This window comes from Bombus impatiens, unplaced genomic scaffold (genome assembly GCF_000188095.3).
Source record: "Bombus impatiens unplaced genomic scaffold, BIMP_2.2 scf_0344, whole genome shotgun sequence".
Taxonomy (NCBI): Eukaryota; Metazoa; Arthropoda; class Insecta; order Hymenoptera; family Apidae; genus Bombus; species Bombus impatiens.
Genome location: NT_176763.1, coordinates 1,210,401 through 1,238,327, shown reverse-complemented (window position 1 = coordinate 1,238,327; position 27,927 = coordinate 1,210,401). Strand labels below are relative to the sequence as shown.

Sequence of the window (27,927 nt, the reverse complement as noted above, 5' to 3'; positions counted from 1 at the left end):
GGGGCTCGATTTTTCGAGATCGAACGAGGAACAACACGAGAACACGTTCGCACAATGTGGAGATTTCTGGTGCGCTGTTATGTCACACTGACATCGATCTGACGCGATCGTTTTTATCTTTTTCTTCCTTTCGCCGACAATCTCATCTCGTTACGTTTCACGAAAATAACATACATATATTAGGCCTTTGCCATCATCGGCCATCGCGTCTCGCGTCTCGCGTTTTCGCTTCTATCGATCTCGATTTCGAAGGATACTGACTTTCCCGGGGGAAACATCGAGTCGCGGTGGGACCGGAAGTGCGTGAGTGGATGCAAGCAAGAGGTATCGACGGGAGAAGCCGAAGACTCTCCTACAGAAGGACGAGGAAGAGATGATCTACGAGCTGCTGGTGGCTGGAGCGTTCGCCCTCGCCACACTAAGGCGGTGTGTGTACATTGCTAAATTCTATCCACTTTCTCTCTAGCTTTTATCTTTTCTCCATTTCTTTGAGAAAAAAATGCTCTCTGTTTTTCTGTACGTTGCAAAACGCGGAACGAGCGATGACACGAGCAAAAATCGATCATGCTGAAAAATTCTCGATTAAATACGATCGACGAACGATTGGTTTTATCGCTTCTTTAAATTTTCAAGCACGACCGACTGCCCGTGTCCGCTTGTTTAGCCGTACTTACTGGAAAACTGCAATTTATTTCTACCATGAGCATTTCGTGGAATCACTTGCAGGAAAGAACTAACGACAAGGTGCATCTAGCTTCAAGTTTTGCCGTAATGTACATAATGATGCAGTGACACGTGAGGATTCCTCGCGATGCTTCAGCCACTTTTTTCTTTATTTGCGCGTAGCACGATTAAAAAATCTTTTAAGAGAAAACATTTAAACGACTGTACACCGTTGGAAATATAATTGTTTCTGATGTTGAGATATGAAAAAATTCCATGTGTCATTTGCCTTTTAACGACGAAGATTATATTTCGCCACGGTTTTCTGATAATTTATGATAATTTCGATAATGTTTGCTAGTGAATGACTTTTCGATAGATAAAAGATAATCTGACGTATTCCATTGCCACGAGAAAGTATAACGATCAAACATTTTAAAGCTATTCCACGAATCAAAGAAAATAATAGAATCTTTAATAATTGAAACAAATATTGATGCAACTCTTACCATCTCGCCTTATTCTCTTTAACAAATTAAATAACATTATTCGATTTTTTTTTTAAATGATACGACTTGTTTTACTTGTTTGATTTTACGAGCAAAACAGTCCTTGATTACAGTAAATCGAAAAGCAACTGGAGTTCCTAATTATACGATAATCAATATTTATCAAACGCGACTCTTGAATAAGCTAATTGAATTTATTATCGTGCGATAGTATCTTATATGCTGTAATCATAGTGTGTTCACTTTTTCAATAGAAGGGGAAGTAATTGTCTTCCGATGAAATTGTCTGCCAACTTACAATTAAATATCTGTATTTGTCGCTCACCTGTCCAACAGGTATACATCGGTAAGACGTTCATAAGATAGAGAAATTATTAAAACAATTTTCATTTCCCCGTTACATTCCTGCGAAGAAGTTTTCCCGCTTTAAATATATCTACTGTAATAATCTAGATAGAATAATTGAACTAAATTGTTTGTAGTATGATCCGATATTGAATTCATTATTATACGTTATCTATACAGACCGAGCATGATCGAATCATTTTCAGAAAAATTGCCCTTAGAATCTATTCGTGTGAAATTAATAATTCATTCGATTAAACCAAGATTTTTTCGTAACTAGAGCAAAAGAGATGAAACTCGTCTCGACCGAAGAAAATTATAATCGATAGCAGCGTTATCGACGCAAAGGGAATGCGGCAAAGAACTTAGAACATTACGTCACATATAAACATTAAATGGAAAGTTATCTCGACAGGACAGAAGGTATATATTATTTTTTTCTTCAATCGTAATCTCAAGTTTAGGACACAAATGAATATAAGTGTTATTTTTCACGATGATAACGATGCGCGTGCTTCTCATGCATTATACAATGCAGATAAGAGAAAGACGTATATATTGCTCCAACGTCGCTTCGTGTGACATAGCTTCTATTCGAGCGAATACGATTAGAACATCATCAATCATTGATAGTATATAGTATTCTCTGTGGGAAAAATTAGTAAACGGATGGCGAAGCATTGAACCAAAACAACATATATTCTAGTCGGTGTTTATTTGACTTCAGAAGTGACTTCCAGAAAGAAAGATAACGTTCGGTCTACTTAGATCTTTTTTTATTTCGTTCGATCCTTCTCTTGCATGCGCTCGGCTTTCTCTAGAGAAGTTTACGTTATGATTATGAATCAAGGAAAACGATACGAAAGGCTGGACAAATATTTCGATTCCGGATGAAAAAATTATCTAATTACATGGTTGTAAATTAACCATCGTGGCTGGATAGAGAACCAATCGTATAATTATTACAGAGTCGGAATTCAATCCGACATATAAATCGCCTTGAAAAACATAAATTAACTAGCGAGAGAAACGAGCCTCGAGAAACTGGTCCTTCGCATTTAAAATAAATCCAAATCAAAATTTTCGTAAAACGATACGGGATCTTGAATTTCGTGTGCAACTTATCTTTCTACCCTCCTTATATTTGCCAGCATCTCTACAACAGTTAAAAAATGATTCGTAACTATAAATGACGACGATCTTTGAGAAATATCAGGGCTAGTTTTATTTTAGAGCAATACGAAAATTTCTTGAAATTCTTGACCCCATAATACAATATCGATTATCTTAACCGTTATATGTATACATCGTGTACCTTATTATACATAATTGGCTTATTATATAAATTCATACGATCTACTTTATGAACGCGTACAAAGAACACAATATATATTTATAAAATATTCCTAGATTTTTGTTTCGTTAGATAATTTTCTCGTTAAAAAATATATAGCTCGTAACTTGGGAATCGATTTTTCTATATACGGACATTATTAACTTTAGACATGGATATTTTCACGAATACTGTTTTTCGTTACTATATCTCGCTAGAAAATAAAATACAAAATCCAAAAAATCTTATTTTTACGATTATTTTGTAAATTACATGCAACGATATAATCTAATTAGCTGCAATAACAAATGACAATAGTATAAAGAGGTATACTTTAATATAACATAGTTAAGAACATAGTATATATATGTATAAATATACATATGTTAGCAATAGACGACAAATCCATGAAGTTTTATGAAAAACCTGACGATGTATCTAGTATTCACAATGTAATATTCCATACTTTTGAAATTAATATTTTTCGAGAGTATTGAGGAATCAATATTTATGACGTAAATATCTTTCAAGAGAACCTCGCAATCAAATTCCACAAAAAGATAGTTTGTGAGATTATATACTTTGCAAGGTATCAAATTTAAAAATTCCTCTTTCTCTTATAGTCCACAATTTTAAATACCTGGTAACGTAGAAACTATTCCTCTGTTTAATTCTATTTACAACAAACCATCTACGGAAATACTTTTATCTGTCACACGTAGCTATCCCTTCAACGAACTGTTAATAATAACAAGTACAATCCTAATCATTCAAAACTCCCATTAAGTACACATGAAAATGTCTGTAAAGTAGGCTCTCTTATCTTGCGCGTTTCGTAATAATTTGATGCCTTACTTTGTCCTCTGCTATCCAAACAGCAAATCTCGGACTTTAGGCGTACCAGCTATTGAAGAGGGTAGGCCAGGCGGAGGGAGAGGGAGAGAGGCGCAAGTGAGACGCCTCGCTTTCCTCGATCACGGGCGAAGGTATCGTGAAAAGTATCGTCCGGTGTTGTCCGCCTCGTCCTCCGCATCCCAGTCGGTGAGCAGGCTACGGTCGCCGATAGAGGCGTGCGCCGTGTTGATCCGGGACACACACGGACTGTTTGCTCGGGGTACCATCGCGGACCCTTTTTTCATGTTAGCTCCAAGTCGAGTCACAACACTAGTAAAGTTACAAAAGCCAAAGGCAAACAGATCCGGGGACGGGCCTTAACCGGTTTATCAAACACTCGTGCGCCCCGGAGGTGGTCTCTCGTACGTTGCTGAAAGTGACGAAGACGAGGGAGATCTCGAGGACGAGGAACGACGTCGACGTCGACGGAGCTTCGTCATCTTCCTGGACGCACGCGTAATATATATATATACGTCTTGGCTGATTCGCGACGAGACGAGGAGAGAAGTTCACTGCTCTTAATGGCACACGAGACGAAACCGATCGTTCCACCGGAGGTGGAGTGAAACGAACGAAGGAGGAGTCAAACAAGTGCCAAGGCAAACCTTCTTTTCTTTTGTCAAGCACATTTCAGCCGCCGTGAAACCACCACTCTCGGCTCCACGATTTATGTTCATTTAGATTTCTTGCTACGTTGCTACTTTATCTTTTGTAATTGCGACGACACGCTTTATTCAGGCAAGCGATCGTACGATATCGAACGTGTTGATTCAATAAGCATATTCAACGAGTATATTCCAGATAAAACATTCGAATCTGTATTTGCGCAGTGATTTGTGACATTAAAGTTACAGCACAAATACAAATCCAAATGCCCTATCTCGAATATAGACATTTCTTGAATTATTTGAGAACTTTCAGTTACTGCATAAATTCTGTTCATCTCTTCGTTTCTATTACGTAAACTATCGGTTTTATCATAGATGTAACATTGGTACATCGGCTGATATAAACTGTGATTCTAGAGTTTATAGAAAATAGAAGTAACATTTTTTCATTCGTTTGTTGATGATCATTCAGAAGGTGGTATCACGAACACGAATCTGGTATCAATAATATTACACAACAGTTTAGATGGAAAAGATTAAATCATTAACTCTTGATAACAAATTTAGAGATGCGTAAAAAAGAGGCAATATCTACGATAGATGGGCTTTGTGAATCAAATTTGTAAAAAATGCACTCACAATGTATGCAGCAATGTAATATTTATTATTTGAAGATAACAGTAACAATAATCTATTGCAGTTTATTCCTCTGGTAAATAAGGTGTCTCTCACGAGTTTCGAGTGTTTTTAATAACGCGCGTTTGAAACGAATGACTTCCGGGCACGTATTCGCGTTTCGATCGCGTTACCCGTACTTTTTGCCGCTCGTGAAAAAGCTGTAGCGAAAATTCACAAGTCAGGGGTGAAAGTAATAAAGCAATTTCACCAACTGAAATTATACGCTGCATTCCAATCACCGAAATAGGGTCGCAAGAGAAAACCATTCGAAATTGCACCAATCGCAATTTGTCCTTGCATCGACCCCTTCACTTCCACAGAAAATTACATGAAATAACCAAAAACTGCATCGTACCATTTGCTACGTACGATCGATCGCGGAATTAAAAGTACGGTTCTCGTGTAACACGCAGACACATATGAATATCGTTTAGACGTAGAAAATCACTTCGACAATAAGAATCTTTGACGAACCGCGAAATTTTTCTGTCTTCGCGTCTGATTTACCGCGAGAGAGATAAAAAGAAGAAAAAAGAAAAATGGCGGAGACCTAAGGATGACTCGAACAAGCACTGGGTTGCGGTTTCGGGTTCATCAGGGTTCACCGGACATATTATATAGGACAGGTGGGCATTCCAGCGTGAAATCAAAATATTATGCCAGTCCCTAGACTGTAGACTATAGAACGACACTCGGTGTATCGAAAGACTACGACCGGCAGATTTTTATTGTGAAACTACTTGTTACATATCAGTTTAAAATATTTTTATTCCACGTTGCAAAATGAAGATTTTTAACTGAATTCTAATGTCAGAAGATTTTTTCTAAAAAGAAAATAATTTTTTAATTTATTTACCATCGATGTTGCATATACGCAAACTAATATTCTGATAAAGTATTAAATAGGTAAATCATATTACATATTTGTCTTCGGCAAAATTGTTCTTTTTTTTGTACTACGTCTTCTTTTTAAACTACATGAAAAAATGCATTTCTATTATGTATAACTAGAATAACGAGAATAATAAATATAAAATAACAATGATACAGATTAACACATTTTAATTAGTATTTTGGCAAAAATTAAATTTTTTCAAGAAAGATATTGCAAGTAAGAAAAAAGATTCGCAAGTTATCTATATCATCATAGTATCTATATGTTTTTCGTAAGCAGTAATCGTTTATTGAAGATAAATTGATTTTTCTGAGTCTCTACTTTAGTAAAACGTTTCGTAAATCGTAGATATATACTAAACGTAGTATAACATTAAGGCTAGGTATATCGTGTAACTGTATCAGAGATATGTATTCGCATAAACTTGTCGTATCGAATGCAGATTGTTCACAGCACAGCATACATTTACAAATATTTGAATGAAATTGGTTACGCTTGCTTAAGTTTCAGCAATTTAATTATTTAACATACCAGTTAGTTATTAAACACTAAATTCAACTGCACCTTGAAATATAGCGAGATAAATATTTATATTATAATTTCTCTTACTTTTCATATTCATATTCGAAATTTTATGAAACGTATATTACTTCCAGTGATACTAATCGCGCGTTATCATAATGTATAGAACAGTCGAAATATATCATTACGCTAATCTGCTTATTTATATAATTTTTAAAGATTTATAATACAGTAAACAGTTCCCCGAATCGAAATACCAAGTGATAACCTTAAATATTCGATCGCGATCAGAGTTCTTGCCGTGCAATACGCGTAATTTCGTATGCAAGGAAAAACTCTGCTAGACGTACGTCATTCGGAAAGCCAGACGGACGTCGGGTTTACTCTGTCGCCTCTTTCTCTTTGTTCCTTTCTATCTCCGTCTGACTGCCTCTTCGTTGCTCGATAGCAACTTTTTCGTTGCTTCACATATAAAATTACTCAAGACGTGACAAACCGAACGTGGTAGGCGGTAGTAGACGTGCATTCAATTGACAAGATACGCAGGCGTAACGTACATATGTCGCCAGTATGTCATCGTGCGTCGATTTTCTCGAGTCTTCGGAGTTACTTTTTCTACCAATTTGTTAATCGTGCGCTCACTTACTAACAGCGCGACGACGTGAGCCTTGGTCGGTGAGAGAGAAAGAGAAAAAGATAAAAAGAATAAAAGAGCCTGCGAGCAAACCGGGTTCAAGATAAATTCAGTTTCATGCATTCTTGTCTGGTTTTCTGACGGGTTCGCCTGTCTGACTACCGACTATCGGCCACCGGTTCGATCTCCTTCTGCCTCAAGAGATACACGAACGATGTTGAAACAAGGGCGATCTCGAGTCATTGTTCCAAGATTTATGGGCAAATCGATAATATCAATCTGCCCGTCGGCTTATCACCAGCGGCTGCGTTACCACCATCTTGTATTTCGCAAAACACCGGAACTACGTATTTCTGTACGATATCTGCCACATTCTGACTCCTTTTCGGTGTAAATCGTGCCAGGTTATGGCAAAACTACATAAAAGTCCGAAGACTTCTTACTTTAACTAATGGCAGCTGGCCGATGAAACTGTGCGCGAATTTCACTTTATTTGTATTCTCAGTGATTCATATTTTACGAATCTTAAGAAGGTTGTTTTTGTACACGTAAGTGTTAAAAATAATTCATACGAGAGAGAAAATTCTGAATTTTTAAACTGATACATCCACAAACATGGAAATATTTACTGACTAAGATTTAAGAAATTTGATACAAATTAATGTATTTAAAATTTATTGAATTTATTTGAAATTAGTCGTTTTATGTCATACGTAGAAACGATTACTTATTATTGACATTTTTTCCGAAAAAATCAAATGATTATATGATTCGAAATGTGGATAAAATAATCATTTTATTTCAAATAAATACCTTCAAGTATAGTATAATGATAAATCATATATATACTGTTTATACGATTGTGCACTATGTACACTGATACACTTTCTAACAAATTTCATATTTTCATCGGTATAATTACAGTATCGCAAAAAGCTGGCATTTCTGTTCGCATGACAAGCAAATAAGAGATAAGCAGACAGTTAGCGATATAACTTATCAGACATAAAAGCCATCCCGAAATGTGAAATCCTCTTTAAAAGCATGTCCGTATCTCACTTGAAAGTACAAAAGTTAATAAGAACAGCTGAATCGTCATTATCAAACGAAGATTTAACAAACATTTAAAGTTGTCGCATTTGTCCGATAATTTTGTCATTCATATCTCCATTTAACTCTTTTACGGTATTTACTTGCGATTATCGGCGAATTTGGTCACTGTGCTTCGGCTATTGCAATTGGAAATTTACCGCGGTTTCGTTATCCCTAATGAACCGCTAATTGCAAGGATTTACGAATACGTTAAGCATCGGTAATTATTTCATATTGGTTTAAGGCGCGTACCGGGCCCCACTTTACATGAGAAATAACATTGTTATTTATATGAGAACATGATAAGCAACGTTTAATTTTTTATGGCTCATGCATTTTGTTTTATTGCCATAATTAACGTTTTTCGTCAGCCCTAATTAAATTTATAATTAAAGTACTTGTTCTTCGAACTTTTTAAAATTGCTTGTATGGTATAAAGAAAGAGGCAGATTTAATATAAGATAAACAATATAACATGCATTAAATATTGTAATGCTTAAAGAACTTAAGTTTTATGTCATTAGAATTTCTTTTTAGTATTGTGCCTGTGGATTTTTCTGGATTTATGGGCAATTTTAAAGTGCAAGAATATATAAAATACCTAAAATATTGTAGTCGTTATAATGGTTGCAATCAGCAAATGAAACAAATCTTTTCTTAAGCTCAATTTGTTTTAATCGTATTCTTAAAAAATGCATATTCATGAAAAAGATGAATTTGCATAAATATCCATGGTCTAATGATTTATGATTTTTAAAATGTATTCTAGTACGTGAAGCTAACCGATGTTTGTTTACATATTCGATACAGTATCAATAAGATATTTAATACCGAAATAATCAAGATATCAGAAAATTTCTATTTTTATGAAATATCTAATTCCACTTGAACAAAATTTCTCGATTCGTACGTAAAGATTTGAAAGTTCAGAGTACGGGTGGCATTGTACTGCGCAGAAGTGAGGCAATGTTTAAATTACACGCTACGTAGCAAATCGAGCTTTACGAGGCCTTGGTGAACACTCTTCCGTTCCACCACCTACGATGGCAATTACAGGGCTTCAAGCAAATCGTATGCCATGGAAATGCTTTTACTTCCGCAAACTGGCACGACGCTTGTAAAATAACGCATGTCCATATTTTAAATACCGACATTTTCCATACTCACAACTGCAAAGAATCTGCATTTATCATGTCTCAGGAGGCGTGCATCACGTACCACGTCCAACCTTATAATTTTTCGCAGTAGTTACGAATCTATCATTCATCAAACGAAAACAAAAAGATATAGAATATTTGTTGGATGTCTAATCACGAAGAAATCATATCTGTCACGTACGAAAGTTGCCCTGTTTAGTGAAACTTCTTGGATTAGAAAATTGAAATTACGCTTTTGAAAAATCGCTATAAATCGTTGGAAAAGATTTTCAGTATTTTTGTACCATGTTTTAATATATCACGCAAGATATTGATATCTTGTTACGAATATTTTTACCAATGTTTTCAACGATTCTTTTATAGCAGAAGTTAAAGATTCTTAAAATGTGTGTTATGAAATATACTCACTGGCTCGATTTCAAGTAATATAAAATGTATTTTTTATAGAAACATCGAGTATTTGTAAAAATATTTCAACAATATTTAATAAAAATATAAAAAAGGTATGCTTCTACGCTATAGGTGGTCCAGCGATAATATGAAAAACATACTTATACTTACATGCTAATTTATTATGTTTAGAAAGGGATGAGTTAATTGTAGTTTTAGAATTAGGAAAATACAAGTTCTTTATGCTCGTAAAATTTGTTAATTAGCTGATAAATAGATTAATAGATAAATAGATTTATATTAACAATGATTTATATAAAGATTAGCGTGCACATAGCAAAGCATAACGTTCGAACGCAATGTTTGAACGAGGACTCCTAACGTTCCACGTTGGAGCTGGTGAAAAGGATCGACCGTGGCGAGCATATAATTGGTCGTAGCGGAGTTTGACGATACGAAGAGAGCACCGGCGATAGCCCGGGGTGTGTTGATTCTGAAGTCAGGCCAATTACGAAACGTGCAATAAGCAATGGTCGTACGACCGTCCGAAGACACGCGGCCATCTACGATCTTTCGCCACCTGACGCCATCCATCGTGCGGCTGATTGCTATTCTTTACCTTCGGGGCCCTGTGAGCGCAATGAGCGATGCGTTCATTCATGTCGAAGTACAGGGTTGCGATGTCTACGCCGCGAGTGCAGCATGCGCGGATCGCTTTCTGCTATAATATAGAGATGCTTGATACACAATGATACACGGCTATCGGTCTGTACGAGAAAGATCTATCCAAGAAGTACACGCACGCGGCCTATGATCCGATCAAAACCGATAGCGATCCATGTGTGATTCGTATACGCGACCTGTTTACCATTTCTCACGAGAAGAAATATCCACGCTTCGGCGAGTCGGGCAATTAACCGAGCGTTACAAAAAAAATCCGATATAATCGCGTTTTTTAAACGAGAATCGACATGAAAAGCAATTTCTTTTTTGCGATAATCGCACGTGTCGTTTGAATTATTACCAATCATAACGACACTTATAGGTGTGCCTATTTAGCATGTACTTATACCAGTACATGTCGTTATGTAATACTCGTGAAACATTCGAAATATCCAAGGATATGACGTGTTCGCTTTAATTATCTACTGCACGTGCTGGAAATATTCAGATGAGGTCAGAAAAGTCTTCTCCCTCTGTTCCAGTTTGTCACCCGTTAAAATACGATTTTTCGCGGTCCGGTTGCAAAAACGTTGCAGCGAACAGGATATTTGCAAATTAAAGTAAATCGATCGATTTTATCTCGAGCAATAAAGCCGGTTTATCTCGTCCCGGTGAAAATTCAATCTGGTAACTAGCCCCTCGGCTCTGACGGATTCCATTAATTAATTCCCTCGGATAAACATCTCTGTTGTACAAAATGTTGCTTCGACGTTTGTCTAAACGATCGCACGCGCACGATGGCCAGATCGATCGATGGTCCTGATCGTTCTCGTGCGACCTTGACAAAAAAACACAGACGTCGAACAATGGGTACGCATTGGAAGACTCTTTCAGACGCGCGAGTATCGTGGGTGGAGCGAGCGAGTTTGTTCCTGACCACCGACAACTCTTTGATTCAGTGCGATTGTTGCAAAGTCGGTTCAATGATCGCCGCGACACACCAACGGCCACCGCTGCTCGTTCCTTTTGCAACGAGCCGTGCACGCAAGAATCACACGAACGTTTTGCCGCGGACATGCCGCTCAGTCACGTTTACACACTCGCCACCACGTGCTCGTTACTCTATCGCGTTTCAATTTCTACGTACTTGCATATCGCTCATTTGTTACAGCAATAACAATGCGAGAATCACGATTTTGAAGGAAACAAGTCTTGAATCGTTGTAACTTTGTAAGAACATTGCAGGAAAATGCGAAATTCGTACGATGAAAAATGTCGAACTAATATGAAAACACTATGATATTCTCATTTAGTTCGATAAATTCACATTTATTCTTAACATTGATGGCAATTCCTATTTTGAGTTGTACTATAATACTCCTAATGTGAAATTTATTCTGCAATCATGATTTATATAATATTATGTCGTTATTGTTAAAACAGATTTCAACATAAGTCATAATATACTATTTCATCAATAGTCGTAAGTTGATGTGACATATTCTTAATGATAAGAAAAAGAAGAAGCTGTAATTACATTTACAGCAGTATCGTAATAGAACAAGATGACATTCTTTGAACTTTAATGAACTTCACATTGCTGTTGTAATGACATAACTAAGATATGTTATCGTTGATGCGAACATTCATAGGCCATAGTAATAGTTTTTTTCTGGTGTACATATGCGCTTATAGGTCAAGAGAATGGATTTTGCTTAATGTGTGTAGGTGTCGATAGGGTGTTGAAAGGGTTAATGTCAAACAAAGTTTCTTGCAAAGTAGCAAATGTTATGACGTGATTAGTTTAAGAGGTCAGCTTAAAATATTGACCTACATCTACTTCTATCCATAACTCTATCTACACGCAACGCTACGAGCGATATAATTTGTATAATGAGTGAATTGATTATATTTAATACGATATGATTGCGATATTTCAATATCCTAGCAAACCTAATTACATTTATGTAACAGAACTCCTGGCGATCATGGTGCGATAAAAAAATTAAAAAATATGCAGCGGTTTAAAAGAAATAGATAATTATTAGTGCCGTGTAATTAGTCAAGATTACATGTACCGAAACAAATTTTCCAATTTGATTTTATCGAGAACCAAAGAGCGCATAGATTCCATTCTATTCTCTATCGATTTATTTCTTCCGTGAAGAATTATTCCTTTGCCGGTTATATCATGATTTTTCAGACACCCTCTATTTTCATTAAATATACGTAGTCACCATCCGAGAACATAAACTCCATAAAAAAAAAAAAATTAACCAAGCTTTCCATAGATGTCTCGTATTTTAATCATTGGACGAAAGACGTGCGATGAGCATTAAAAAGAATGACGCGATGACACATCGTGACAGAGTCGGCCGACTTTATGACCTCGAGGTCGAGGTCGTTATCGGCTCGGCGCGTTCGACAATGCGTGAAAATCGTAAAGATCCTAAAAGGACGTCGAGGCGTGGTACGCGTACCCAGTTCCATCTAAAAGTCCTGCTGACATCTCTGTATATGCTTTGCGCGTCAGATCCTCATAAAGGGTCGTATAAGCTGCGGCGCGAAAGTTTGATTTTATGTCCCTCCAAGACGAAGAAGACCGCCCGCCGTTAGTCACACAAAACTCTCTGCTTTCTTTAATGTGACACGAGCTGCGCAATTTTACGGTTTCGCGTTCGAGAATTTTGCTTAATCGGATAACACTGTTGCCTTGCGGTAAGATATCGGTGCGTTTATTACGGCCGTACGTCTTTATACTCGTAAAAAAGCTGCGAGAAACTCTGAAGGATAAGCGCGATCGTGTTTAAGAAAATTCTTAAAATGCATATAAATATCCTACTGTCCATAAGCAATTCGACACGTTCATATTATGGCAAACTCAGAGGCTCGCAAAAGTAGTTGAACACATGTAGACATTTTTTTGGATATATATATAGGGTGTGGTAGGAATTGTCGATACAATCGAGTAGGGAGTGGCTCCTTGTGGAAAAATAAATGAAAAATATAGAATAGGGTCTTTATGTATAAGACTTCGTTTTTAAGAAAAATGATTTTGAAAATCAAACCAGCACTACATGTATTAACTGTAAATTTCGACTCGACTTTTGTTTCTACTTGTGTTTTGTATTTCTAAACATACGCAATGTATATTAAGTTGGATAACTAAACTATATATCTAACTTCAAAATCAAAGACAGTTTTGACTTGAAATTGTTTGACGATATATCTCATTATCAATGACTTGCTGCGTATCTCACCTGTGAATTTGCTACGTAATTTCTTATAGTTTAATTTTAAATTAAAGATTTTCTTTAAGCTATTCTTATTTGTATAATATATAAAAGTGAAGTCTAAACATACGTAGAGATTCGAGTACGACAGATGATTAAGAGCTTACGTAGCGTTCTTTGTATCGCGATTCATGAAGCTTTTTCCTTGTACGGAACGGAAATTGTAATTTTATGAAAAGTCGTGTATCGAAATATCATAAAAATAATCTTGTCAACCTCGTGTACTTAATTCGTTCGAGTTTCCTACACAAAGGCTATAAATTACTTCCGACACCGGTGAAATATAACGCCGATGAAAACATGCTCGGTCTTACCAAATACCTTCGTTCTGATTAGATTAAGCGATGACCGACCACGAATGTTCCATTCGCAATATATAATCCTCCGAGTTTGGTGTGAATGAAACTTTACGACGTTGGTCGTAAAGACTCGTCGCGAAATCGAACATACGACAAACAGCGAATTACCCTCGGTCATGACCAAACAAAACGACCAATTCCTTTCCATTGTACACCATTTTATCGTAGATCTAACAGCCAAACGAAAATTAAAAAATAACAGCGAATTCGCTTTCAAACATAACGTGAAATTCCTTCCATTATATTCTACCATCGGCGCTACCTCTACTGGCTGTAGCTCATAAATGTGCAAGGACTAACGTGTCTAAGCGTGAATGAACACGGGCGTGGAAAATATTTTTCCCTGCATCTTTCTCTCGGAATGTTCCAAGAAAGATCAGTCGTCCGCTGAGAACTAGACTGACAAGAATTCGCGCAATGAATAATGCATATTATTGCCCATTAATCACAATGTTTCTTTTATTCCGTTTTATCGCGCCGAACCGCAGGCAATTTCACAATCGTTTGCATAATCTATTTTTTCACTGTGTAACGCCACGACAACACATCCGATCGTAAATATCCATAACAGATCCTTTGCGCGATAGCAGCGAATATCGGCAATAAAAGGCGTTGATTCCCAGTGTAATTTCCTCTGTGATATCTCGCTCGATCGTTTTCAATTTTCGATAACTTTATATACATTACTACATACGTTTGCCGAACCTATCGCGGGCAGCATTACATGCATTATCTATCGAGTTAGTTTCCCGTTTCTCTGCTGCATCGGCAGAAGCTATAGGTTCATGAATAGACGATTTGGACGTTGGTGTACGGACGAGGATCTGGCGAAACGCCGAGCCACGCGCAATCTTTCAATGGAAAAAAGGGGAGACGGTGGGTCGCGCAATTGCATCGTTCGAAAAAGAAAGGAGGCAGGAGGACGCGAGAGAGTCGCGATACCATCGACCGCAATTCACGCACATAGAATCGGCCTCCGCGAGCGCTTTCTTACGCACGTGTGCGCACGCGTGTGCGGCCTATCGCCGGCCGAGGATTCGAGATAATGTAATCGACGATGACATTGAACGCCGTAGTAGCCGATCGCGTGCATTCCAGCGCTCTGAGCTTCTCCCCCTCTCGCCGCGATGCGGTCGTGAAACGTCGTTCCCGATCAACTCTTGCACCGATGCCAACGGTAGGCTGTCACCTCTGGATATAAACGATGGGTGACGTCAGTATGACATCAGTGATCCATATCGTCGTAATACCGTAAAGCACCTTCGCCGTGTGTACGTGAACGGTTGCACAGTGTTGCTGTTTTCGCAGGGATACCTTGGACGATGCGCGTAAGACAGCGATGAACGCGCTATACATACAGACAGTCGGTCTGAGTCCGTCAAAAACGAACGAGTACGAGAACATGACGACGACGATGACGACAACGACGACAACGACGACGACAACGACGACGACAACGACGACGACGACGACGAAGGAGAACACATGCGCAAAGAGAAGAAAAGAACGACAGCTAGCAAGTAGGGGAAGAGAAGAAAGGTGGAAGAAAAAGAGTGGACGGTGGCGGAATTGGTGAGAGGCGAAGGATGGAGTTTAACGCGCAACCCTGGCAACTTAAAATCCCTCAGCATCGCGCACAGTTTATGGGTGGGGTCGTCCTCCGACGGGGAATATCCAACGCGAGCTGGTTCCACCAGACAAAATGCAAATCTTCCTGCGGCCCGCTAATCTGTCTGGCGCATCCGTGACGTCAGGTTCCATTGGCGGAGACACCATTTGCGATACGGCTTGACCTGATTTTCCTTCCTCATTGTGAAAACACGCGTATCGCGTGTAGTTTCAATAACGAGGGAGGAACCTTGAGTTTCATTTTCTTCGCAGAGGGATTGTTAAATAAGGCGCATCTTTCGTATTCACAATCCAGGAAGGATTATGAGCTGATGGTAGAAGTTAATGGATATACATGATATCGTATGGTTTCGAGATTGAACGCGAGGAGAAAGCTCGACGCCTCTGCAGACTATTCTCGACGACCCTCCGCGTGCGTATCGTATTAAATGTTGCGTGCCGTGCATAACCTGCCTCTTCCTATGGTGCCCACCGTGTATTCGCGCATAGTACGCGATATTGTTGTCGTAGGTGCGGATGAGGATGGTACACCTTCGGTGTACAAACACGATATCTGCATACATGCGTGTACGCGCGTGCAAGGAGTATGTATGAAGAGATTGAGAGAGGAGGTGTAGAAGGAGAGATGCAGAAACGCGTCCCACTTACCATTTTGAATGACACCGCACTAACGAAATGTATTGACATGCTTCGGCATATACGCGCTTGCCAATAATTCGATTGTCCATTCGATCTGACGTTACACGTATCGTATCTCTGAAACTGAAGATGGAGGAAATCAATACGTTAGATATATCGATCAGAATAATCTATCAAAGCGTAAAATATTTATGGATATAGTGTTAATAGTAGCAATATTTTATTAAATAATTTATCGATATGACATAATATTTGACTTTGCGATGATTAGAAAATTGGTTGAAACATTTACGCTTGTTTAGAAGAAAATTATCTGATAAAACATTATCCTTCTAAAAATGTTACAAACATGTTTGCATCGAACCTGACCTTAACCTTGGTTAGTATCGAACATACTTATTATTTTCTAAACATATACTTTTCTACAATGATGTTGCTTCTTTTTACTCAGATACCATGAAAAAATAGTACAAATACGATACTACCGCTGTTTTCCTTACAAATAATCTACAGATGTTTTACCAAGCGAAGTAGAAATCGTGTCCAACAACGAAACCACAGTTCACGCTACAATTCCGTCTCTTTCGTTTGCGAAGGTGCAACTCACATTTATTAATGTCTGCTGCGACGCGTTCGCCTCGCACACGCGATTCCCGGTGACGCGTACGTGTGACGGAGCACATACTTATCTTCCAGGTCCCGTCGCGTTACTTTACAGACTCGTACGCGAAATACTCTCGAACGCTTTGTATCGAGCAACTCGCTCCCACATTCGTGCCTGGCAATGATATTGCGTTCCTTCTTTCAACACGATCTGCCTCTCTTTCCGGCTGGACAGTACGTGGACTCTCTGTTTGCTTGTCTTTCTCTTTTACTCCTTTCTCCCTCGTTCGAGTCGGTCCAAAGAGAGGCGAAGGTGGAGGCTAATCACCACGCAATCACCGCTCCCGGTGCGGCCAACTCCGACCCGTTCTCAGAAAGCAGCAACCGCCTTTTGCCGCCGTGGGGCATTCACCACTGCGGTACCGGTATAGCAAAACCAACAATCTTCATCCTCAGCTCCGCGGGAAAAAAAGGCCTCTCCACCCTCCACCCTCTTCTCCGCCTCTTTTCTCCAAATCACCGGAGGGCCGACCGATCGGCCGACTACTGGCATCCAGGGAATCCATCGCGAGAATGGCGGCGATTCCACTTTGAGAACCGATCGACAGACCTCGAACGTACGTATTAAACAGCGGAGTAAGCAATCTTCCGAACACGACATTGCCCGGAATGCGGATCATTGGAACGGGATGATGTCCAGATAGCACCGTTATTATAACCTGTGAAGATTGCGATCTGAAATTCTGTTCCGATTTTCAAGTACACGATTGACCCGAGAAACAGGCGTATCGTCTCATCGACTCGATCATCCGCAGCCACTAAAACGATCGTTAGGCCTTTCATCTTTACGACAATTATCATCTTTCCGATGTTGATTAATAATTGTTTTATTAACCATTCGTTATTCCATGATATATTTTCGTATGTTATATAGAAGATGGCTAGATAGATAGAAGAAGTATCGGATCTTTGAAATCCTGATTTGCATGTATGCAGGTACGTTGCATGTAATATTGAATTCGCTTTGAATTGCTTGATTAGAGCTACAAGGTGATCTTGAAATTAGCTCTGTCACTATGCGCGTACGTTGTACAAGCACGCTGCAGACTATAAATCGTTAAAACTTATAATTATATAAAACGACACAGATAACGATATGTTTCCTGTTTTAAAATCTACCATACGAGAAATAAATACGTACGAAGTATCGAGAACAAAAGTGGGCTAACCGTAATACTCAATAAACCGAATAATTTAGTATCTGAAATAAACGTGAGCACAAAATATTGACAACCGGTTTCGTTATCTACGCGTGATTTGGAAAACGTGAATTTCTCCACTTTCGTACAATTAATACAGCTTACTGGAATAAATCAAACCCGTAAACTCGCATTAGTTCATTTTTTGCTCTCGATATCTTATATTAACCAGGAACTAAATAACTATACGCACACTGCGCATAAGACAGCCCGTTTTAAAGATCTGCAGCGGTTTCTCATTTTAATCAACATCGAGAAGGTTAAATGTATCCTAATACGTTTCCACCGTCCGTGTTATAACGTTCGATGATACTCGCGTAAAGTGAATAAATTTTATGAAAAAAAAAAAAACAACTGGGGATGAAATTGAGACGGGGACACACGAGCGGGTAGCGATGCAAATTGATACAGTTGGGAGCAATGGTCGTTAGAAGTGTACACAATATGGGGTGCACCTTTAACGGCGGCTGCGTACACCCACGCAGTGTGTATATCCGACGATACGACTCGGCTGGAACCAGCGGCTGAGAGCAATTCCGGGAGAAGAAGAGGAGGCGTGAGTTTACGATAAGATACACACGTGCGACTGGCTCCCTCCGGTTTCGCCGCAACGGGCTAATCGAATCGTGACTTATTGTCAAGCTAAGTCTATATTCAAATACGCGCAGAGGTCACGTTCGTTAGAACTTTACGGTTAACGTTTGAATGTCGGTTCGATTTTACTCGGAAGATCGACCATAGAATAATGTTCAATGCTTTCGACGATTGATATATTATCAACAAAGATCTCGATGTGCATTGCAAGCGTAAGGTATATCGCTTGTTGTTACGATCAAATTGACACTATTGAAAATTGAGTGGATCGTATAGTTGATTTCTGATTCGCGACGCGTGCGTCGACACCAGGCAGTTGTAAGTGAAATATCGGCTTTAACGCGATATCATCTGGCATTCGTTCCGGGATTGATTTTTCTCTCTAACAAGCAACGCCTTGCCACCCTTAACGACGTATATTTAACTGATAACGAGAAATACGCCGTGAATCTGTGGAACCAGTTACGCTAAAGCTCTTGATTTATGATGGAAAAGCAAAGCAAGAGGCGGTTTCAATTAATCACTTATTCTGATCGAGGAGTACGAAAGCGGGTCTCGGGGTGCGAGATGCGCATCATCGAACGGTACACGTGTGCTCTCGCTGACCAATGCGCTAAGACGTGTGTTCGTTCACGCGTGACTGACGTGCGAATTGCACGAACGATCGTATCGAATCGCCGTGACAGCTCGCGTCTGAACACACGCGTCGGTGCTGCGCTTCGATGTACACGCACGCACGGGCAATTAACGCGCGTTAATTATCCCCGTGGTGGTCCTCCGGCTCTTTGTCGGCGCGTTCAATAACGCGTCGATTCTAAATTCGTTTGTCGTATATAAGCTGTACAGCGAAAAATCCGAGACAGGGTCTCATTTCGAAAATGCGATCCATCATGTGGCTGAATTTGATGCATCGGACTTGTTTAACCTTTCATCGAATAATACGTCGTGAAACAAATCGATTGAGATGGATGCTACGGATAATCTTCGGGTTACACGTGTTCTGTGAACATGGAAACAATCTTCATAGAACGTATAAATCGCAAAATTGCGTCAGCGTATAACGTGTTATCTATAAAAGATAATTTAGAAAAAATTTGACGATGGGAACTTTTGTGCAATATGAAATTTTAAATGAAATTATCGGAAGAATCTTCGAGATATAATTTTGTTATATTTACGATCTATTGTCTAAGCATAATATTTACGTTTATTTAAAATCGATTATAACGTTACTTCGTACGAGCGCCGAACATATACCGAAGATAATAAGATGTTTTATCGCGTTTCGGAATAAGTTACGACTGCTTTCTGTTCGTGCAACCGCTTGATAAGTTTGATCACACGATAATCTTTTATAAAATGAATGAAATATTCAGGTTTATAAATTTTGCCTCTAAAACTTTGTCGCGTAAAATCTTGAAATCCGACCTTCGATATTTTTCTCAGCATTCACGTCCTTACATTTTTCAATTTTTACGCGCATGCAAAGTTCGTTAAAGCACATCTCATCGATTATCCAAATTTCGGGTCGAATGGTGTTTGCGTTCCGCGATATAACAGATAAATCAGTTTTAATCGACACTCCCCTTTACGTTTACACGAAATCCAACGATAATGAAGCTCGCGCGAAATTTATTAACCGGCGGGGGTCTGGCCTCGTAAAAAGTTCGAAAGATCCGCACGCCTTCGGGGTGAGTTCGCAAGGTATGGAATCGCGAAGGAAGTCGTAAGCTGGGACGTTTAATTGCGCAATAAATCCTGATTCTCCGATTTGCAACCCATTTCCTACTGCGGGGGCGACGATTGGTCGCTGTTAAATTGGCGCGTAGGTGCAATGGTAGGTACCTACGTATCCATGTAGGTACGCCGACTGTGAAAGTCGGAAGAGCCTCGATTCTCCCTTTTCCTCTCTTTCTCTCTTTGCAATCTCTCTATCACACCCTCGGGCGTGAAACGGCATACGACCTTTCTTCAATCGCGATCTCTACTCTCTTTGTTGACTCCACAGCCTCGCGGTGACAGACTTCTTCAAACATCGACGTACTTTTTCATACTTACGATCGGCTGGAAGAAAATGCGCGTAATCATTTTCACCAGAGATGGCTCCGGCTTCGATCTTTAAATCCGAGAAACTGGAATTCGGAATCTTACGAGATCTTGAAATTCGGCACCGCCGAAATCCGGAATTATTCGCTTTCTTCATTTTTTCCCGAAGAGTATCCATCGTGTCAGCAACTAAGTTCTTGGCAAATTTCCTTCAGAAAATCGAGAAATTAAATTTCTATGTTTCGTTTCTTCGCGGTATAAACGATCGTAAAGAATCGGTGAAAACTCGTATCATTTAAGCTGAATTTACAGTCTAAGTGAAAACTCGGTTGGATTATTATCGATTGGGGAGAATAAATTCGTTTTATGGAAATTATTATTTCCCTAATAAGTTTCCGATTACAAAAGTAATCTGTCGTAGACTCGAGTTTCGAGTCATTTTTATTTAAAGACGAAATAAACGGCGAAGAGTGTACGCACGACATTGATGCAATGCCATCTTCATTACACGTACCGACGTGACGTATTTCAAAATCGAAACAATACGCGATTTTATTAATGCATCGTGCTGTTGCTGGTGAATGACAGCGACGCGTTACTTGAATTCTGATTGAAATTAAGTCATCCAGTTTACATATCAATTATCTCATTGCATCCTCAACTCATTTTTTTATTCTTCGTTTGTTTCTTCATATCAAGTGAACACAACGGCAAAATAATCAGCACAATTAGACCTAAGTACAATTAAACTTTAAACTGTAAATTGCTGCGGTATATTCTGGTTATCTCGGCATGAAGGAAACTACGCGTTCAATTAAAATACAGTTATCTCGTGTTATAACGATTAATATGTTCCATGTGTTCCATAGTGTTGAAACGTTTGATTAAACCTTTATAAATAAAGTTCCCTTTGCTTACGAAAGTAAACGCTTTCGATTGACTAGAATTTTTCTAACAACTGATAGCTGCTATAGAAAACGTTTGGCGCTGGTAAAATAGTAGACAGCAATGATACATGTATACATTAAAAATGAAAAAAAGAAAACATAGGTACAAGAGTACATACATACCCATACATAAATTTTTCTAACAACCGATAGCTGCTATAGAAAATATTTGGGGCTGGCAAAATAGTAAACAGCAACGATAGTGACTGCATACAGTAAAAATAAAAAAAAAAACATAGGTACAAGAGTACATACATTACTTCTTTCATACATAAATTTTTCTAACAACTGATAGCTGCTGCAGAAAATGTTTGGCGCTGGTAAAATAGTAGACAGCAATGATACATGTATACATTAAAAATGAAAAAAAGAAAACATAAGTACAAGAGTACATACATACTCATACATAAATTTTTCTAACAACTGATAGCTGCTATAGAAAATGTTTGGGGCTGGCAAAATAGTAAACAGTAACGATAGTGACTGCATACAGTAAAAATAAAAAAAAAAGAAAACACAGGTACAGGAGTATATACATAACTTTCAAAGCATCACGGTTAAAATGTATAATATAGAAAGATAGAACAATAGGAATTATCGAGATATCGTTACAGAATTTGATATACAACAATGTCAACGAAATCACTATGCAATATGATATAATTTCCTGACATTAGCAATTTTGTTTCTGTTACAGATCCGGTGTCACAGACGATTACCTTGACGACCCTTGCATTCTTCCTGAGTTCGGGCCTGAATACGGTTTCAGGTGCACCCATTTACGACCCCCGCACCGCCGTATCCAACACGAATAATATGGACCGGTGGTTACAACCTTGCGGTAATCCAGTGGCGATGCAATTCAAAAAAATGCCACAGAGGCACAGCGTTCATAGAACGTTGAAGAGGGTGCGGACGCAGCTTCGAGTTGCCCATGATCATTACAAAACGCGTCGGAAGGATGTGCATAAGGTGTACTCGAAGGTAAAGCATGACGTTCGACCTGACCGCGATTCGTAATTAATCGCTGAACCGCGTCGCGTCGGGGTAAAGGAGAGTGGGCGGCTCTTTCAGAGAGACTCGCACGTGCGCACGAGTTGTGCTAGTGCTAAAGTCCTACTTTCTGTTCTGCTTGTAATTTACATTTGTTACGATGTGCCACGCACGAGCGTAATTGCATTTTTCAAGGAACAATATCGCCCGAAGCGAGCCTCCTGTCGCGATTAATAGCGTTATAGTCTATTTGTCAAATCGTTCCATTTGGGAATTAACACACAAATAGCGTTAAACTTATATCGACCGGAGAAAGTACTTGAACTATAGAAAATTTTTATGTTCATGCCTTGAGCACGTGATATTTAAAATACTTTGAAAACTTAGAGTCTGAGTCAGTAGAGACTATTTCCATGATTAGAGATATACCAATTTCTCCAAATAAAGATGACTTCCGTTTAGAGAAGAAGAGAGAGCATGAAATAACAAGCACAGAGTTTCTTTTCTACATCTTGATAGTACTTGTAATATATTTAATCATTACATTCATTTTTACATTCATTTATCTACGGACGAAGAAAATATGACGTACTTATAAAAAGTTCGAAACTAAATAGAATTGTTTTCGCAACAGAAAGATCGTACGCTAAACTGGCAAAATTATTCGTACGGTACGATATAAAAGTTCAGCAAACTGCTTGGGAAGAATTCTGCACTCTCTTAGTTCCACGAAGAATGACGCGGTGTGCACTTGTGTAGTTTCAAAGAAATCGAGCGCACAAATTGTAGCGTCGAATATGTACATGAAAAATATTTAGACAAAACAATATCTCAACTTTCATTCGCAGGTGTACAAAGAGCTGAAGGAGCAGTACAACATGCCATGGCTGCCGGAGAAGGAATACGAGTGGTATAGCAAGACGGTTTTGTGTCTCGAAAAGGGAAAGAAAGCTGAGCGTGCGCTTCCACACCTTTACGATTCGCTACAAAGGTTCGCCATCACGTTCGATCATCTCAGAGCTTTCCACCTGAAATCTAATATTAACGATGGATCCAAAATGATGGACACCAGAAACGAGATCATTAATCAAATGTACAATGAGATCCTCAGGGTACGGAAACTTTGTATCATACTACGATGTAAATACTATAAAATACGATGAACGATTCATTTGTTTTTGTAGATAATATTTAAATTCTTAAAATTAAAAATTTTAATTCTGCAAATGTAATGTTTAAAAATAGGATGTTTCGAAGATTGATGTTTAAGATAAAGCATTGTTCATCTTGCTTCTTGCTATAAAATTCTTACTACAGACCGAATGGATCGTTCGATAAGTTCGAAACGTGTTCGGTTATTATTTTATTTTTGATGGAAGTATACAAGATATAATCACAAAATGGACATTTCCGGAAAAGAAACATCCGATATCGATTAATTACAAAGACTTCGTTTTTTCAACAAGATAACGTCGGACCGGTATCGGCAAAAAAAAAAAAACAGATAAAGTATGTTGTATCTTAATAGAAATGTTCGATTCTGGATATTTTGGATATTTTGTCTTTACGTTTCTGAAACTGATTCGATTACTAGAAATTAAATATTCTAAGCACTTGAAGAAACTTATTAGGCAAAATAACTGAGAATGTTTCTCAGAAAAGATGTCATGAAGCCATCGAACGAAATTAAATCTTTTCAATAACATAATGCACTCTTCTTAATTTTTGCTACGAACTTCCCAAACGATTCGATATTATTATGACTAAATTTGCTGTATACTGCGATCCTTCGTTTCATTATCTTTAATATATATCACCATCAATAAACACGTCAATTTTGCATTTTTTATTCCAGGTATCATGCGAAGTGGAGACTGCGATCTTAAACTTAGGGTTGCAAGTTCCCGAAGCGCATACGGCGAAAATTGTGACGGAAAGTTCGTATTGGGCGGAGGAAGGCGACTCAACATCGATGTTAATACAAGATTGGGGCGTGATCAGATTATATCAGACGTTTCTAGACGCCTGGACGGCGGCCTTCCGTAACGCGACCGAACGTGGTCCAGGCACTTGCGATCCTAATAGGCCGAATCCAGGAGCTAAGAACATAAAAAAAGGATCTAGGCCAAAGGGTAAAGGGATATCGAAAATTAAGAAGCAAAAAAGGCCAGTTAGGAAGCATCCAAAGGGCGCTGGCCAAAATAGTTCCTTGCCTCAGGGACCAAAAAAGGGTATTCCGAGGAACAAACTGATGAGAAACAAACAAAAGAAGCTCGCGGGAATGTGATGAAATTCGTCTCACAAGGTTTCTCTTCGTTTTTACGAGATCTACTCTATCGATTATTTTAAAAGGACGTTTAACAGGTAACTTCTTTCACCTTGTGGCAAAGAACTCTCTCTATTATTGTGACTGGAACACATATTCATCGCGTTACATTTTTTCTTTGTTTTTTTTTTTTTTATATTTTCACACAAGTATTAATTTAAATGGCATTTAAGATAATTGTGTATAGAAAACGCGTAAATATTCCTTAGTTCCTTTAGTTCTCTTTTTTATTATTTTTTTTATTTGGCGCTAACCTTGCCAGGTCCGATCAAATGACCCGTTTCAAAATTTAATTAAAAATTGTACGTTCATTGTTATTTCTTTTGTTCATCTAACTTTATGCAAATTCCTATATTATCCGATTAATCAAATTCTCAATTTTTGTTAATACAAGAATTTACATAAGATTAGACGAATAAAAGAAATAACGATGAGTGCACAATTTTTAATTAAATTTTGAAACCGGTCATTTGATCGGACCTGATAAGATCAGTGTTTTAAGCACTTAGTATTTATGATCGCGTAAAAATTGATTTGCCTGTCAATCTTCCACGAAGATGTATGGGGTGTATCGTAATTGGTGGTACGATTGACAACGAGACGATTCTACGTAAAGATATAAGTAGATATAAGATACGTACATACGGGAACAATTTTCCATACGAGATTTTGATTTTCAGAATATTGATCTCTGATATTTGTCTGTGTTTACATTTATTTTATCGGGTAGGATAAAAAACAATGGATAATTTTATTACTTCGGGAATTGTTGAACATAATCTTCAGTTCCTTGAGTATACAGTTTTACTTTCCGGGCTAAATTTTTATTAAATAAAATATGAAGTAAATGCTACTTTACGAAAGAATAAAAAGAACTCGTACGAAACAATTGTATTCTACGTTCTCGGCTTATCTTCTCATATAAAATTACTTTGATACTTGCGAATAGTACCCTCAGTTACGGGACGCCCAGTATTTTCACCTTCTTCGAATTTACATTCATATATTCTATATCTTATTTATTTTATCGTTACGATCATTCAATAGATGCTTACTATTTTACGATCTTGCCAGTTTGTTCCGATGGTGTAGCGTTAAGAGTTTCGCGATAGAATTAGACGAGAATAACAATCATATTACAAAAAGAAAAAAAAAAAGAAAATCGCCATTTTGTTTTCGATAACTGGTGCATTTGACAGTACTATGAAATTGTTATTGAAAATCAAGCTGTATACTAGAGACCAGTATTACGAAGTGTACTTCAGAACAGTATTATGATAAATAACATACTTAAATAACTAGAATAGCGAATAACATTGATAAAAGAAAAAGTTCGATTTCTAAGAGATGGTCGAATTAAAAAATGATCGTCGCTGCGAATGAACGCGCCTGAAATTTCTAACTATATTGCGTGTACGGAAAGACAAAATAGTAGAAAATTAGCATTATCAAGATGTAATAGATGCGTGGAAAATGCGACGAGAGTTGATTAAAAATTAGAAAAATCCAAATTATCGTTTCAATAGTTAGCTTGTTCGCTATGAAAAATATTTGCAGAACTTGTTGTAACTCTTCGCATTGCACGCAATGCGCGCATATTCTAACATGATAATTTGATACTTGACCAATCGTGGCTGATTACGAATATAGTAGAACTTCGTTTATTTGAATTTTCAATCATTACGTATAATGATACGGAATTAACAAATAATTTTTACACAATATTCGTTTATATATCGTATTACTTTACGCATGAAAATTGCAAGAGAGAAAAACGTAATAAGTAATTTTCCATGTTTTGCGAACGAACAATACGAAAGTCAACGTGTGACCCGACAATTTTATATTACTTACCGATTTCTCTATTTTTAATTTGGTTCTAATGTTAAAGATGCGCGTGTATATCATTGCCATTGAATTGTTTGTCCTTCAATGAGTCCAGATAAACGAAGTTCTACAGCACGTGTTTACAGACGAGACTCGATAGTATCGAGATTTCGAAACGCGTGTGTGAAATTAACAGGTCGTGACAGTAATCGATTTAATATCGAACAGAACAGTTCGTGTAAAACTTATTTATTGTAGCTTTAACGTAAGCAGACGAAAGCTTAATGTCGTTTAGCTGTGATATCTTGAGCGTACGCGGACGTACAGAGTTCCTACGTTTTATACATAGGCGCATTATACTATATTTTTAAGTAACGTGCGTTTACGCGTACAATACGTATTTAGATGTAATACCATTACTTCTTTTTATTTTTATTTTATTTTTTTTCTCTCCAGTCCGTAGAATCTCGTCTTGTCGCGAACATGACAAACTTTATCTTACCCGATACTTTGCTTCTTACTTGCTTTCGAATGGAAGAATTTAGCGATACGTATAGAGCGGAATACTTTTAACGATGCAATTTTCGTTCCCTTAATTTCCATTCTATTTTGGGCCAGACGAAATAATTCATTGTGTCCTTAAAAATGACACGAATAACAAGGGACCAATATTATAATTTGGATTTATAAGAATTATTCGTAGAGAGACGTCGAAGATGCGCGCGCGAATGGCGCGAGAACAATGGGTTTATCTGCGTTAAAACGAAAATATATTTACATTATAGACAATCAATGTTTTGTATCGAACCGGTACTTAGGTATTATATATGTATTTTAACGTTAGATATTTTTGTACTTAATATTAAAATTTTTCATACGACGTGATACTTGAACATTTTATACACGCACATTTAAACATTAAGGATTTCACTTACATTTTATCAAGTATACGTAGTAGGTGTATTTATTCTGACGTACACGTAGGCGTACATAACGTTACAATTTATTTATTATATCACGTTACCATCG

At 37.9% G+C, this 27,927-nt stretch overlaps 1 protein-coding gene across 2 annotated transcripts in view; it reads left to right on the top strand.

Annotated features, from left to right (window-relative positions):
* The window catches only part of LOC100746658, a 32,780-nt gene extending 6,041 nt beyond the window's left edge, over positions 1-26,739 (top strand). Inside the window, exons 1-4 of one of the 2 annotated variants that reach the window (XM_012385738.2) lie at positions 7-426; positions 22,450-22,736; positions 23,594-23,857; positions 24,601-26,739. In XM_012385738.2, the coding sequence (XP_012241161.1) occupies positions 22,569-22,736; positions 23,594-23,857; positions 24,601-25,032 (864 nt within the window). In that variant the 5' untranslated portion in view covers positions 7-426; positions 22,450-22,568 and the 3' untranslated portion in view covers positions 25,033-26,739. Of the gene's footprint in view, positions 1-6; positions 427-22,449; positions 22,737-23,593; positions 23,858-24,600 lie in introns of those variants that run through there. The other variant, XM_033320764.1, reaches the window with a different exon arrangement.
* Positions 26,740-27,927: the final 1,188 nt, after the last annotated feature.